Source organism: Lottia gigantea, assembly GCF_000327385.1.
Source record: "Lottia gigantea unplaced genomic scaffold LOTGIsca_59, whole genome shotgun sequence".
NCBI classification, from domain to species: Eukaryota; Metazoa; Mollusca; class Gastropoda; family Lottiidae; genus Lottia; species Lottia gigantea.
Genome location: NW_008710013.1, coordinates 1,075,225 through 1,090,247, shown reverse-complemented (window position 1 = coordinate 1,090,247; position 15,023 = coordinate 1,075,225). Strand labels below are relative to the sequence as shown.

Sequence of the window (15,023 nt, the reverse complement as noted above, 5' to 3'; positions counted from 1 at the left end):
TATCCATGATGAATGTGGCCAAAAACGTTATTGGTCCTCTTTTGTTTGGTTCTCAAGCCTTGATAGTCATTGGTAGAAAGGATGTTTTTCACTTCTTGACATTGCTGTTCAAATATGTTGGAAAGGCGATGTTTTTAGTTCCTATGGTACTGGATTCCATAAATTCCATTTAAAGACTTTAATGTAAACCTAGTTGATTCCAATCCATTGCGTTGTATTTTTCATCGACGTTGGTTCAGTTGTGTCGAGTCATCCATGAAGCTTTTAATTAGTGTTGTGCAACTTAAAGGGTTCAGCTTCTTAGGTGCTCGCAGCTATCAATTCATGATGGGAAAGCATCGCATTTGTCATTCCTTTGCTGGTCTCACCATTTTCTACAGCTAGAGAGATAGATCCATGAATGAAGTTGGCTGCTGAAATTATATGAGATTTATAGCATCATTATCATTAAAACTGATCACTAGTTACGTAATATTCACCAATCATGTCAAAAAACGACCAACCGATTTTCACGCACATATCCTGCACATGATTCACACATCAAGTCTAAAGGCAGTCCCTGTCAGTATCAGTATCTAACTACGTTTTGTCTTAACTCGAAAGACTCGTTTGGATGTAAGTCATGTGAGTTGACTCACTTAAGATGGTATTATTGAACATATTCTGAACCGGATTCTTCTTAAATTTGTTTTTATATCTTGCACTTTGGAAACATATATGTCAAAACGTAGGAGGCGATGACCGGTGACCGAAAATCATTCAATTTCACTGGAGAAGCACACTTTGCAATTTATATTTTCAGGATGTCTACATATCATCCATATCACACAATTATTAGAAAATCAATATTTCCTCCGCCGTTCATCTTCAGCATCGATTTTTGTGAAATCTTAATAATATGTAAATATTATTTCAAAAACAGTTTTACTTTATTTTCAACAATGCAATAACAATGATAATATTCTTCTTAAATTACAAAAATCCAACCAATTGTCAAAATACTAATAAAAAAAAATCAACAAAAAGCCAAAAAGTATAAAAAAAAATATATGAAGCAATCAGAACACATATATCAAAATGAACAAAGCAAACGAATGTAATAAATAACGCTACAAAAAAAAGGAAAAAAAAGGAGCAGTATTTAGAACGAGAAAAGAACAATTCAAGAAACCAATATTATAATTTAGACGGAACACACAAACAATTCAGAATGAAATTTGAATTTACAATAATCCATATTCATAATTCATAATCCATATTAGTCCGGAGTTTTTTCCATAATGGTCCTTGAGTGGATTTTCAAAGAGTCTGATTTTCTTTTTAAGTGCGACGTGACGTAAATGTTATTTGTATCAAAAGAAGACCAAAATAAGATCATTGAGCAAAACATTGACAAGAGGGTATTTATCTAAAATATTCAAAAGTAGTGTTATCACAGCAAATCTTTAAACAAATAAGATAGTATAAAATAAAATGGACCTAAGTATTTGACTAGAATTGTGGACTGCACTAGACAGTGGTTTCTGACAGGTTTATCCTATATCCATATTTTCCAATGGGATTGGCAAAAGTTCCCAAGGGAATAAGCAAAATCAAACCCGTAGCCAGATTTGATTGCACCCACCACCCTGTAGCTACGGATAAACGTTTTATGCACAGTAACAGCGTTGAAACGTATTATATTATACACAATCTTCTACAAACTATATAATTTTACTTGGACCACATATTATGTTCATTGTCATGTCACAGAGCTGGAGTTTTTTTTTTATTTTACATGGGACTGCATGGTGAAGGCAGGAAACGATATTGGACGAAGGTGTATATCAATATTATCGTACAAAATGATTTTGGATACGTGCACATATGGAATGTCAAATACTTTTCAAGATATTTTTACACGATCCTTATCCAGTCAGACAGAACATTCCCTACCACTCGAGTTTCCAACTTCCAGGTATTGTTTAATATAACATTGAACAAACAGCACAAAAAAAAATCCTCAAAACATATTACAGTGACCAAATGAAATGTCATGGACGCAAAATATTTGAATTATATTTACTGGGCTTGTGGCATATTTTTAGTCTGTTAACACATCGATCCGTGCATTGAAACTCACATTTGCCAAATATAATATATATATACCTCTTTCATTGTTTTTAAAAGTTAAATTTCCAGTTCCAGATCATCTTATCGTACACCACACAAGGCACAATTCTAACTTAATTTAATCTTAAACCAACCGCTTTAACAATCAGCTACTGAGATTTTTCTCAATGGAGGACGTTCGCACAACAACCTTGCTAATTGTATGACATTGTATGCGGTAGGTTGTAAGATAGATATGTATACATACCATATTTCATTACAGCATTGTTTTCGCCTTAATTACACGTAATGCGCGAGCTACTATAAGCCATAATGTACAAGCAATAGCACAGAAAACTACACCGAACCAGGCCACAACTAATCCCCATTCAAGAGTTACGTCCCTTGCATAGCACACCGCATTTGGAACTTCGTTCAAAGAATAACAGAAATTCTTCTCATAATAGTCTTTAGCATGAAACATACTTAATCCGAATATACCAAACAATGCTGAAATAGACAAACTTGAAATAAATATTGAAAGAGAACTATTGTTTTCAAATTTTAGAAAGTAAATTATGAAACTGCCTTTAATAGTTGCAAGCAGACTGTTATGCCAGATTCGAACCCGTTCTCATGTGGTAATGCAGCATTTAACATTAAACAAGAAAAAAACTGCTTACCAGCCATACAGTATAATACTCCAGTCACCATACAACTAGCAACTTGTTTCTTTATTAACCCGATCAATCCTACCACAGCCGCCGATATCAAATCTATTATAACTACTATATAACATGATGCCGCCGAGTTTTGTAGTCCTGAAAGAATTTATAGGCAAGAAAATGACACTGTAATAATATGTTATATGTTCAACTTCAAGATCAAATCATCATAATAATTGTTTTCTCGGTATTTTCCATTATTGAAGCCAATATGGAAAATTTACAATGACAAATTTTAACAGCTGTAACGGGCCATAGTTGGAACTTTAAAATATGAAAAAAAATTCAAAATTCTTAATAGATATAAAATCAAAACATTGTTATTTAGGAAGGCTAAATTGCAACAATTTAAGTTTTAAATTGCTTTGATTTTAAGAAAAAATGAAATATTTAAAAATAGAATAATGCAGCGGCGTTGAAAAACATGTTCTATTTCTGACTATTGTCTTTGGAGCAGCTCTTCAATTATTCATTTGGTTTTCGCATGAGCAGAACCTTATCCGTTTCAATAATGGCATTAACCGAATATTGTTATCATAACTCCAGTATGTCATTGTGCCATAAAATAGTCAATGCAATGAAACATTTCCTATCTCTTATCAGTGAATTGATGTAACTAATAACTAATATTTGTACAATACACGGATAAAAACCATGACAGGAATTTCAAGTATGAAGTAAATAGCAGATCATCGATTTTTATATTTAAAATTTGTATTAGTCTCACTAATGATCAGGTGCTGGGCCTTTTTCAAGTCATTTCAACTTCAGAACTGAATCGTGTTTTGTTAAAAATGTACAGGAGCTAAAAGGTTCTGAGAAGAATAATACCTTTACTGGACATAAAATAAGAGTAAATATTCATCAGGTGCCATGACCAAAGAATAGAATCTCTATTAGATGATAATATATATTATCCATTTAATTCAGTAATTATTAAAAACGCTTCTATGTGCGTTTCAAAACAGTCCAAATAAAATTTAACCCTTGTTTCGTTTTTTTTTATCAGTTTACATTTTTAGTTTTATTTTAAAAATAAAAAAAGCTAATAAAAAAGCGAAACGAAAGTTGGGTCTAATTCTAATTAGAATATGTGTTGACAAAACATCAGATATAACAACAACTGTGACCTTGACAGAATGTGAACAGTTAACAAACTGTGATAACAACGAGAACACAAGTGCGAAGATGTCATCAGAAAATAACGGTAGTTTGGGTGCTCTTTCCAACCTGTCTACAAACGCTAAAGAAGATAATAATTCCACAGACATCAACCCCATCCAAAAAAACCCTTCCTGTAATGACCACCCTACCAGAAAGTGACATTTCCGACTCTAATGAAAACGTTATTAGAAAATATATTGACAGCTTTTTTAATTTCTGTACTATTACCGAAAATAACCAGGCGTATAAGAGATCCATGTCGTCGACTGTTAGCCCAGATAAAGAAACCCTCTCTACCCCACAACAAGGTCGTGCTCTTAAAATGGCCCGACTAAATAAAGTCACCAACTTTTAAACCAAGAAGGCAGAAACACCAACCAATTCTATTCCTAATGACTCTTGTACTGATTTACCGCCTGAAGATAACGACAGAGCTTTTCAAGAAGCTATTTTAATTAAAGACAGTCAATCCTCACCTACCCCTAGTTAAGTATAATCATGGTCCCTTTTCCAACTCTAATTTTTATATTCAGGCTTCGAATTTTAACACTTAATTGCCAAGGCCTTAAGTCAATCAAAAAATTTCAAAACTTAATTTCTAAATTTAATGCAGAACACTTCGACCTTATATTTCTACAAGAAACTCATTGGAATGAACAGTTTATTTCCCAATACGAACACATATGGGATGGTAAAATAATATATTCTTGTAGCCATGACGGCTATAAAGGTTGTGCTATTCTCATATCAAATAATTTTAAGAATAATGTAAGTGTTTCCTCCCTAGATGATTATGAAGGTCGATTTGTTGAAATATTCCTAATAATCCAAAAGCGAGGAAATGTTTTTTTTAAACAAAATAACAAATATAATTAAGGACAAAGAAAATGTAGTACTCTGTGGTGATTACAACGATGTAATTAATTCCTTTGAGGATCGGTCTGCAACTATGAAAACTGCTAACGATAATAGCAGATTACTTTTTGATTTTGTCGATAGAAACGATTTAATTGACATATGGAAATACAAAAACCCCGATATAAAGATGTTCACAAGGAACCAAATTGTGAAAAACGTCCTAAAACAATCTCGCATAGACTACATTTTCATTACGAAATCATTACTTACTCTCATTTCACATTGTTATATTACACACACTTCTTTAAGCGACCATAGTTTAGTTAATATGAATATGCATACCAATACAGTAGAACGTGGGCCCGGAATGTGGGTATTCAATAATACATACTTAGCCAATTGTACTTATTGCACTCAAATTCGCTCACTTATTTCTGAAGCAACAAAAGAACCTATTTCGGAAACTGATCGATTAATATGGTGGGATAACTTCAAAATTAAAAAATTCAGCAAATTATACGCGAAAAGAACTAAATCCAAAGAAAAAAAGAATATTGGTATCTCCAAAAAAACTTAAATTATCACTATAACTAAGCTGGTAAAAATAGTAATTACGATGTTTCTAAAATAACAGAACTATAGAGAGTAAGTTAGAACTTTACGAAAAATAGAAATGTGACGGCGCAATTATAAGATCTAAGGCCCAATAAACTGAGTCGAATAGATGCACAAAATATTTTATTAATTTGGAAAAGTCACGACAAAATTCTAATTCGATCCAAAAGATCAAAAATAGTGATGGTAAATCCATTACAGAAAACATGGACATGATCCAAGAGACCGCTGCTTATTATCCAAAGCTATATTCTGAGGAAAAAGTAGACCTCGAATCTAAAAACATACTTTTCAGTGCACTAAATACAAAATTATCCCACGAAGATTCAGAATCATGCGAACAAGAGATTAACTTAGGTGAACTCTAATGGAATGGCAAAAGGCAAATCACCAGGACCCGATGGCCTGACAGTCGAATTTTATATTGCATTTTGGGATATTCTTGGCCCTTTGTTCCTTAAAGCGGTACAAGAAATACAAAAACAAAACGAAATGTCCAGAAGTATGAATATAAATATAAAAACGGAAAATCCGATCTGAAAAACTGGAGACCAATTAGCCTCTTAAACGTGGATTATAAAATATTATCACAGACATTAGCCCTACTTTTAAGATCTATCATCGGTAACCTAGTCTCACCAGAACAAAGTGCAAATATTCCGAACCGTGATATTGCCCACAACATCCTCAACGTACAATCTGCGGTAGACTATTGTGATCAGGAACAAAAACCACTATACGTTCTAAATTAGACGCAGCCTCTGCATATAATAGAGTTCACACTAAATATCTCTTTGCGATTCTTAAGCAATTTGGATTCGGGAACTATTTCTCAAAATATGTTGAACTTTTGTACAAAAATATTCGCAGCTCGGTCAAAGTCAACGGCCATATCTCTCGCTCTTTCCCAATTTGTAAGGGTGTTAGACAAGGCTGTCCCATTTCTGGCTTACTTTACCTTTTAACAGCCGAACCATTAAACCAATTACTGATGCTAAATCACAAAATTGTTGGTATACCAGAACCCTTTAGTAATTTAACATCCGTTGTATTCCAACATGCCGATGATACCACCCTTACTCTAAACTCAACGAACGCTATCTTGGCGGCCCTCAAAACCATTGATATATATTGTAATGGTTCTGGTGCAAAAATCATTACCAGTAAATCGGAAGTGCTTTTATGTGGTTCCGCAACATACGACGATACTCTTCAAGGCCTACCCCTCAAAATTGTCGAACATTCTATACAGATTTTGGGAATTTATATTGGCACAAATAAATAGCACACAGAAAATTTAAACTGGCTACCACGAATTCGCAAAATAACAAACATAATTAATTTGTGGAGACAGAGACAGCTTAGTCTTAAAAGTAAACCTGTCGTCATAGATGCATTGTGTCTGTCAATGTTATGGTACCACCTCAGAGTAATCGAACTACCACAATGGGCAGAATCCAAAATAAACAAATTAATTTAAGATTTTCTATAGTTTGGTAAACCACTGATAGAATTTAATACAATACAGGGGCCATTTAATAAAGGTGGGTTAAACATTCCGGCTATTAGATTGCAAAAAGAAGCATTCCGATTATATTGGTTAAGCATATACCTAGATACTTCGACAAATCATATTTGGAAGAATTTCCTCTCGTATAATTTTCGCAGACATGATAATTAAGACCCCTTGTTTTTTGTACAATATACACAAAAGGAATTAAATAAACTGCCGATATTCTGTAGAGACATTTTAATATCATGGCACCATTTCACCAACATCGATAGCTTTTCTATTGAAGAGAATCTTAGTAATATCCTAAATCAACCCCTTTTTAATAATATAAATATTATTTTAGACAAACAATATTACTATAAATATGATTTTATTACTTCAGGACTTATCACGATTTCAGATATTTGTAAAGTAATGGGTACACGCTTGCAATTCTTAACAGTATCTGATGGAGAATCCATTTTTTAGTAATATTTAGCAAAAGAAAAACACTATTTCTCGTAAAATATCATCAGAGAGTGTTGCAATGTATGCATACTACTTGGCCACCCTTTTTAGAAACATTTGTTCCCCAGGCCAAGAGGGCAGGGCCTATTTTTATTGTAAATGGCAAACCCACAGACCTAACCCATAAAACATCCAGGTTTTTTTTTACCAATTATTGAGCGAAGCTCTATACCAAGAATCTACCTCGCTATTATTTTGGAAAAAAAATTTACCAATAGGTAACTCCTTTTCCCTAGATCAATACTGGAATTCCGTTTTTTATTCTAATAAAGGTTGTGATATGGTTGATAATGACTTCAGGATTGTCCACAACATTATTTGGACCAATAAAAAACGGTACAACATTGGATTAATTGATAGATTGTAAAATATGTAAAACACATACTGCGGACATCATACACTGTATTTTAAAAGGCTCTTCCTTATGCAAATTCCTAGCCTTTATTAATTCTTTATTAATTACATATTTTAAAGATACAGGTTATAGCCAATTAGATTTTGAACAATGGATGATATTTGGTTACCCCTCTAAAAAGAAAACCTACTTGGCTCTCATTTTAATTTTTGCTTGTGCTCGCCAATCCATAATGAAACGGCGACAATTTATACACAATAACCCTCTTTTAGAGCTTGATCTGTGCCAATTATTTAAAAAAGTAATAAATCCACACCTCCATCATTTATACATTAGTTTTGCTAAATATAACAGTGTATGCAAATTTACATCTCTGTTTTTAGGAGACCCATATTTCGTTTATAAAAACGATGTCCCCAATTTTAATTTTTAATAGTTCCTATAATAATATAGCATGTAACAGTGAAAGTAGAGTGTTATTGTAAATTTTAATCTTCAAATGAAAATGTAATCTGTGATATTTTTATATTGTATGGATTTTATGAATAAAGATAAAAAAAAAAGAAAGAATTTTCTAATTCTAAAATTATTTAGTTGGATTATTAGTTTTATAGAGGAATTCTGTCGTATTGTATTGACATCAGATGAACATACAAATGAACAAGGACTTTAATACAATTTTGTCATACTAAGAGGTAGTATACTTTTAAAATCATCGTAAAAAAGGTAAACTATCAATTTTTGATTGAGTGAGACTATTAACCATTTGTGAAGGATTACGTAAATATCAGTATATACATGTACAGCAATTTATTTTGTCATTGTAAACAACGGGATCGTTATGTAAACAAATGGAATTAAATTTACTTCATTGAACTTCATTTTTGTTTTATAAAATCAAACTCATCAATTTACTTTGGGAGGGAATGTTTTATGATTAAATATTTGCTTCGAAATTAATGGTAGTATCAATTACCAAAGTAACAATTATGTAACAACTATTTTACCTTTGCTTTTAATTATTTCCAGTCTAGTTTACTTTCTGAACATAATGTCCTTGACAACCTACTAAATAAGGTAGTTATGCATAATATGGCGTAAAGGGGAAGAGAAAATATCGAATAGTAGCGTTTCGTCTGTGGCTAATTTTTGGTGTAAATTTGATCACTAGTGGTCTACTATCGTACGTCGCCGGGGCAGCCTCTTTTCTGGGGGTGGGGTGGGGGGGATACGCCACTGCCTGAACAACTAGCGAAAGACACATTGTATACAGGGAGTAGTGCTCGCAACAGAGTGCAGCAATGCAGCACCAAATTCTCTCATTCTACAGAGGCCAAGTTGTACCTGACGTTGACTTTTCCTCGGTCGTTTGGAGGCTGTGGTTGAGCGTTCCAGAACATTGCCATGTCATTATAAATCTGTGTTTCCCATAGGCCTCTCTAGTCTTGTGAATAACGGGCATGTGTGCTATTTTCTTTCTGTGTGCCGGGGAGAAAATTGGAGTCCGCGATATCGAATCCACATCAGTTTCAATTGCACATCAACGCCAACAAAAATTCAAATATTCCCCAAAAGAATTCAAATAAAAATTTGACAAACTAGTTGGTTACCGATTTAACGAATTCTAATATTTCTTATTGTTTCAAAAAGATCTTTTAAAACGTCGTAGTATAAATATTTAATTAAAATATCTGTGGATCTTTAACTTGTACAATACATCAATATTTCTCCACATATAATAACGATAGCCTACGGTGCATTATTATGTTCTTGCATTCCACACACTATCTTGCTCTTGCTGACAATTTGCAATGGCTATGTAATAGTTAAATGATCGACTTGAACAATGATGGAGACCATGGGAGTGCTAGGTATCGAATACTCGAGATATGGATTTATAGAGATAAAGGGGATAAGAGTAGAGATCGTAGCGATTACACTGTGCCTGTCAAAACAGAATGATAATTACTTACTTGCTATTTGCTTCCCCTCATTAGTATAGTCTTCGTCTTCATGATAGTCCATAACAAATACAAAACAGGATTTACCAATAGCTAGATTTGTTGTGGTAGGAACCAAGGCTCTTTCATAATCTAACGTAGAAAATAATTTAAATGAAATGTAATGGAAAGGAATTCAAATACTCTTTTTGCTTCGTATTTTTTTCGTGCACTGGCTAATGGTTCAATTTAGCGTCAAAGTTAAAAACACATCCGCCTATATTATGTAATATCTAATACTGTTAATAATTTCAGAATTTTCAATTTTCAGTAGCTAAACGTTTGTATCAAAACCGAGAACAAAACGTCTGAGAAATTAAAGAGACATTCCGTATCTGAATCCGTACTAATAGGCCAGTTCTTCCTTTTGACTTTTGAAAGGGCAAAGGCTAAAATCAAGTTGTGATAAACTTTTAAAGGTAAAGACTACAATACACCTATATATTATTATCATTAATTATATATGAGGTGTATATGAGATAGTATCATAAAATATTCAACATAATGTATAGACAATTACTCATGCGGAGAGTCATCTTAAAGCACAAAGAGCAAAATCCATTATGTCGATTTCCCTCTGGAATCTTGATATAATCGTAGTTGAATAGACACATTATTACCAAATCCCATTTTTCATTTCACTAACTTTCACAAACGTAACAGCCAAATTTGTAAATGATCACAATTTTTCACGAAATGGCTTTTTATTGTCAAAGTTGAACAGAAAAAGGTGCTTATGCCAGCCTTATCAAAACTGGGAAGGTGACACATAATAAACGCAATTTCACTGATGAAGGCAATCAACAACGACAATATTCTACTTAAGTGCTTCTGACCTGTTCACCCCACCTCTGAACTTCCAGGAGGCACTGACCTCTTTCAATATTCAAGTAAATAATTGATAATTGACTTTTTAAAATATTGATATCGCCAGATTTGGTAATGAGGTACATTTTTTAGTGTGAGCCCTGAGCTTGATGTTCACGAATCAAAGATTTAATCTCCGGTATCACTATCAGTCTGGTCAATAATCAATAAATCGGGTTTTCCACTTCTGTAGAATCTTCCACACGATGTGCTTAGATTTCCCACAACACTCGAGAAATCAGAATCAATTCTCAACTTTTCTGACCATTAACTCCCGTTTTATTTTCACCCAAATCGACTTCTTTCACCCCCGCCAACGTCTTATTCACCCCGGGATTGAATCTTAACCCTGGTTGAGAAGCACTGTTCTACATTTTACTCTAACTACTGGTTAACATGTTTCAGACCCTGTAGAATAAGTAAATACTTACCATTTAAATTGTTACATACTCTCCACAGACCGGTATTTTCATTATATAAATAATATTTTTTACTTTTATTCACCCCAGCGGACGAGTCCTCAACTTCCATTAGTAAATTATCACTTGAAAGGCTTTTCATAAATAAATGGTTTTCAGTTTGGTTGATGTGTTGAAGCATTTCTTCACTAAAAGTCTGTGACTGCCAGGAATCAACAGAGATGGCTAACAAAGCAAGGACGGAGGCAATCACACCAAATAGACAGGCATTTATCACAAGAACGACTAAAGGTGACGCCATGTTTGAAAATGGCATCGATGTGTGGCGGGAATTCGACCCTTTATTCAAGGACATCCAGTAAATGTTAGATCCATGATGGGTCTTTTCTTCCACAATAAATCTTTTGAAGTCAGCACTTTGAAGTTTGTTTTCTAAGGAAATAAAATCCAAGGCACTTGTTGAAAATTGAATTATTTTTCAATTTACATACGAACACTTTGATCAATAATTAAAATCAAACTGTCTTCGTGCAAAAATTGATCTCCAATTGTTTTCTTCTTCAGACTGGTTCCGATAGAATCATGAAGCAATAACTTGCGTTCTTCTACGCTGTATTTTATTCACTGAAATATATAATATATAAAATGATTTTCTTGGTAAAATAATAAAGTAGGAAACTGACATTTTACCCATGAACTTTATTATTAAGAAAACAACTTCCACTGCAAAACAATTGATAAACCGTGACATCAAATAGATGTCAAAGAGAAACATCTACCTTTTTTGTCCATCATTAAAATGTCGCCTAAAATTCCTAAATTCCGGTTTGCGGAGCATTATTTGAAAACCTTAATCGACGATATGGGAATGTGATGTCAGTATTTTTCAAGTTCACGCGTGCTGAATTAAACATGTAGATCCACCTATTGTTTTACATTCTAATTGTGTCTATCTTTCGAAAATTGCTTCAAAGTTTTCGATGATAAATGTCATTTAAATAAACAAACAATATCTTAAATATTGATTTTGTAATATAAATGTGAAAAGCATCTTCCTGTTTAAGAACTTTTGGTCGATACATTGATTTTAAAGATCTAAGTTCTGGTACCGATCAATGATGTAATAATGAAGATTTAATTCGAAAGCAAAAAAATATAGATTTGATCAAATTGAACAAGACATCAAAATTGTTTTGATAATTTAAATTTCCATTCGTATCGTTTCAAAAAGCGAAGTCGGAAAATAGGTCAATTAGACAATGTATTTAAAAAGATAGTATATTACATATATATTGTAGTGAGTGGTTCAAAGCTCGATAATGTCATTAATTAGAGTTGCTATTTATAAACAGTGTCGAGATAACGTCAGTATATAGCAGCTCTAATTGGATGTTGTATTTTTATCCGATAAAATGTTTATAATATGGTTGGAATGTAATATTAGGCTTAAATAAATACCGGAAACTATTGATATTTAAATTTTATCCAGATGAATATGCTGGAATAATGATTTTGAACTATGGAACTAACGGGTGTCTAGTTTAATGCCAGAGCTTTAAAAGAACAATGACAAAAGACTGACAAATTAAAATATGATTTACGTTTACGACATTATTTCACCGACTTACAGTGGTTTCCCCCCTTTAAAAGTCCCTTTTTCCCTCTTTTCAATTTCCACCCTAGTGGTCCCCCAGTGGTTTCCTCCCCTCTATATATGTAAGCTTAGGGTATGTAATGAAAAAAGTTTGATTTAATAATTTCATTGTATTTTAGATTAAAGAATAAACTTGAAAAGGGGTGAAACAAATACATGCCATTTCTCCAATGAAATGCTGGAAAAATGAAATGAAGAGTCATGCATTTTGCACTGAAGGAAATTTTGCCAGGACAGCGGCAGCCTTCACTTTTTCGATTTCCAGACCTGCATCACTGACAAGGGGAAACCGGGTTAACAAATACGAAACTCACTAAGTAACTGCGGCTTCAATGTGATGTTGGAACAAAGATATCATTTAACAAAGTGGTCTTTATCATAAGTTTGGAGTAAAGTAAGCTGTATTTGTTTATAGTAATATTTTTAGATGTTAACCTGTCAATAGATTTTAAGATGTTGATATGAACATCGAAAAAATGTTTTTAATACCACAAAAATCTGTAATGATGTCGTAACTCTTTTATTGTATAATTCAATAACAAGGTATTGTCGATCATGTAACGCGTGTTTTCTTTTTTTTTAGAACGATTACGTATTCGAAAAAATTACTTAAAAAGACCCACTAACACAAATGAGCTCCGCAGGGTCTTCAAACTTCTCTTCTCCTTCATTCTCTTTGAAACATACTTTATTGTATATCAAAATTTGAACCCTGGCCTTCAGGATAGCGAGCAAGCAGCTATCTCATTGAACCTAACTCTATTGCACCAATTCGATAACGATTTACGTTAAAAGAGTCATATACCTTATTTCCCAATTGACATATTCCATACACCATATTACAATTAGCTCATTATTACAAAGACAACAATTAAAAACAAAGCTAATCGATAAGTACTATAAAAAGCTAACCTGATAAATGATTGTTTTGTTTCAATGTTCGTCTGATAATAAAACTACTTTATTTGATATAAAAACCAATAATGTGAGCTTAAATGAGAAAAACCGATAAGTGGCATAATACTGATAGCAGTCTGCTCTCAGATTAACATAATAATGATAATGTAGTAATAAACTGCATTTTATCAAAAACACTGCATAAATCAATAAAAATATGCAAAAATGCGCGAATGTGGTAAATACATATGCTTTTTATCTTGTGTTTTTGTTTTTCTTTGATTAAGTATGATATAAATCACAAGATTGTGTTATTTGCGTTGTATTACAGGGTCTTTTATGAAATTCACCAAATGTTTAAATGAGTTATGTTTTGTTTGGTATTGCCTCTAATTATATTATATAAATCGTTGCTTGGTAATGATTTGTAATTTCATATTGATTACTTATTAACGACCTTTCTATTCTTTTGGAGTTCTATTCATTCTGAAATTCAGTTATAGATAGACAAACACGACAGTTTCATACACATCAATTCAGGATCATGTGTCGTCTCATCTGGCTAAGCTCAATTTTTTCCAGTTAATATTTGTAACATTTATTCGTTCAGATGGGGTGGATAAAGCCTCCCTGATATATCCCCATGATTTACTTTCAATACCTGCTGGGTTTGATAATTAACTATGATTTCCTTTCAATACTTGCTGGGTTTGATGATACTATGATTTACTTTCAATACTTACTGGGTTTGCTGATACGATGATTTACTTTAAATACAGGCTGGATTTGATGATACTATGATTTACTTAAATACTGGATGGGTTTGATGATACTATGATTTACTTTCAATACTTGCTGGGTTTATAATTAACTATGATTTCCTTTCAATACTTGCTGGGTTTGATGATACTATGATTTACTTTCAATACTTGCTGGGTTTGATGATACTATGATTTACTTTCAATACTTGCTGGGTTTGATGATACTGTGATTTACTTTAAATACTTGCTGGGTTTGATGATACTAGGATTTACTTTCAATACCTGCTGGGTTTGATGATACTATGATTAACGTTAAATACTTGCTGGGTTTGATAATACTACGATTTACTTTCAATACTTGCTGGGTTTGATGATACTATGATCTAATTTCAATACTTGCTGGGTTTGATGATACTATGATTAACGTTAAATACTTGCTGGGTTTGATAATACTATGATTTACTTTCAATACGTGCTGGGTTTGATGATACTATGATTTACTTTCAGTACTTGCTGAGTTCGATGATACTATGATTTACTTTCGATACTTGCTGGGTTCGACGATACTGTGATTTACCTTCAATACCTGCTGGGTTT

At 32.8% G+C, this 15,023-nt stretch overlaps 1 protein-coding gene across 1 annotated transcript; it reads right to left on the bottom strand.

Moving 5' to 3' along the window:
• Positions 1-2,368: 2,368 nt before the first annotated feature.
• On the bottom strand, positions 2,369-2,910 carry LOTGIDRAFT_127897 (hypothetical protein; the record flags this gene model as incomplete). Its single annotated transcript, XM_009063653.1, has 2 exons — positions 2,369-2,601; positions 2,775-2,910. Coding segments are annotated over 2 exons (369 nt in total), but the record flags the coding sequence as incomplete, so codon positions are not given.
• Positions 2,911-15,023: the final 12,113 nt, after the last annotated feature.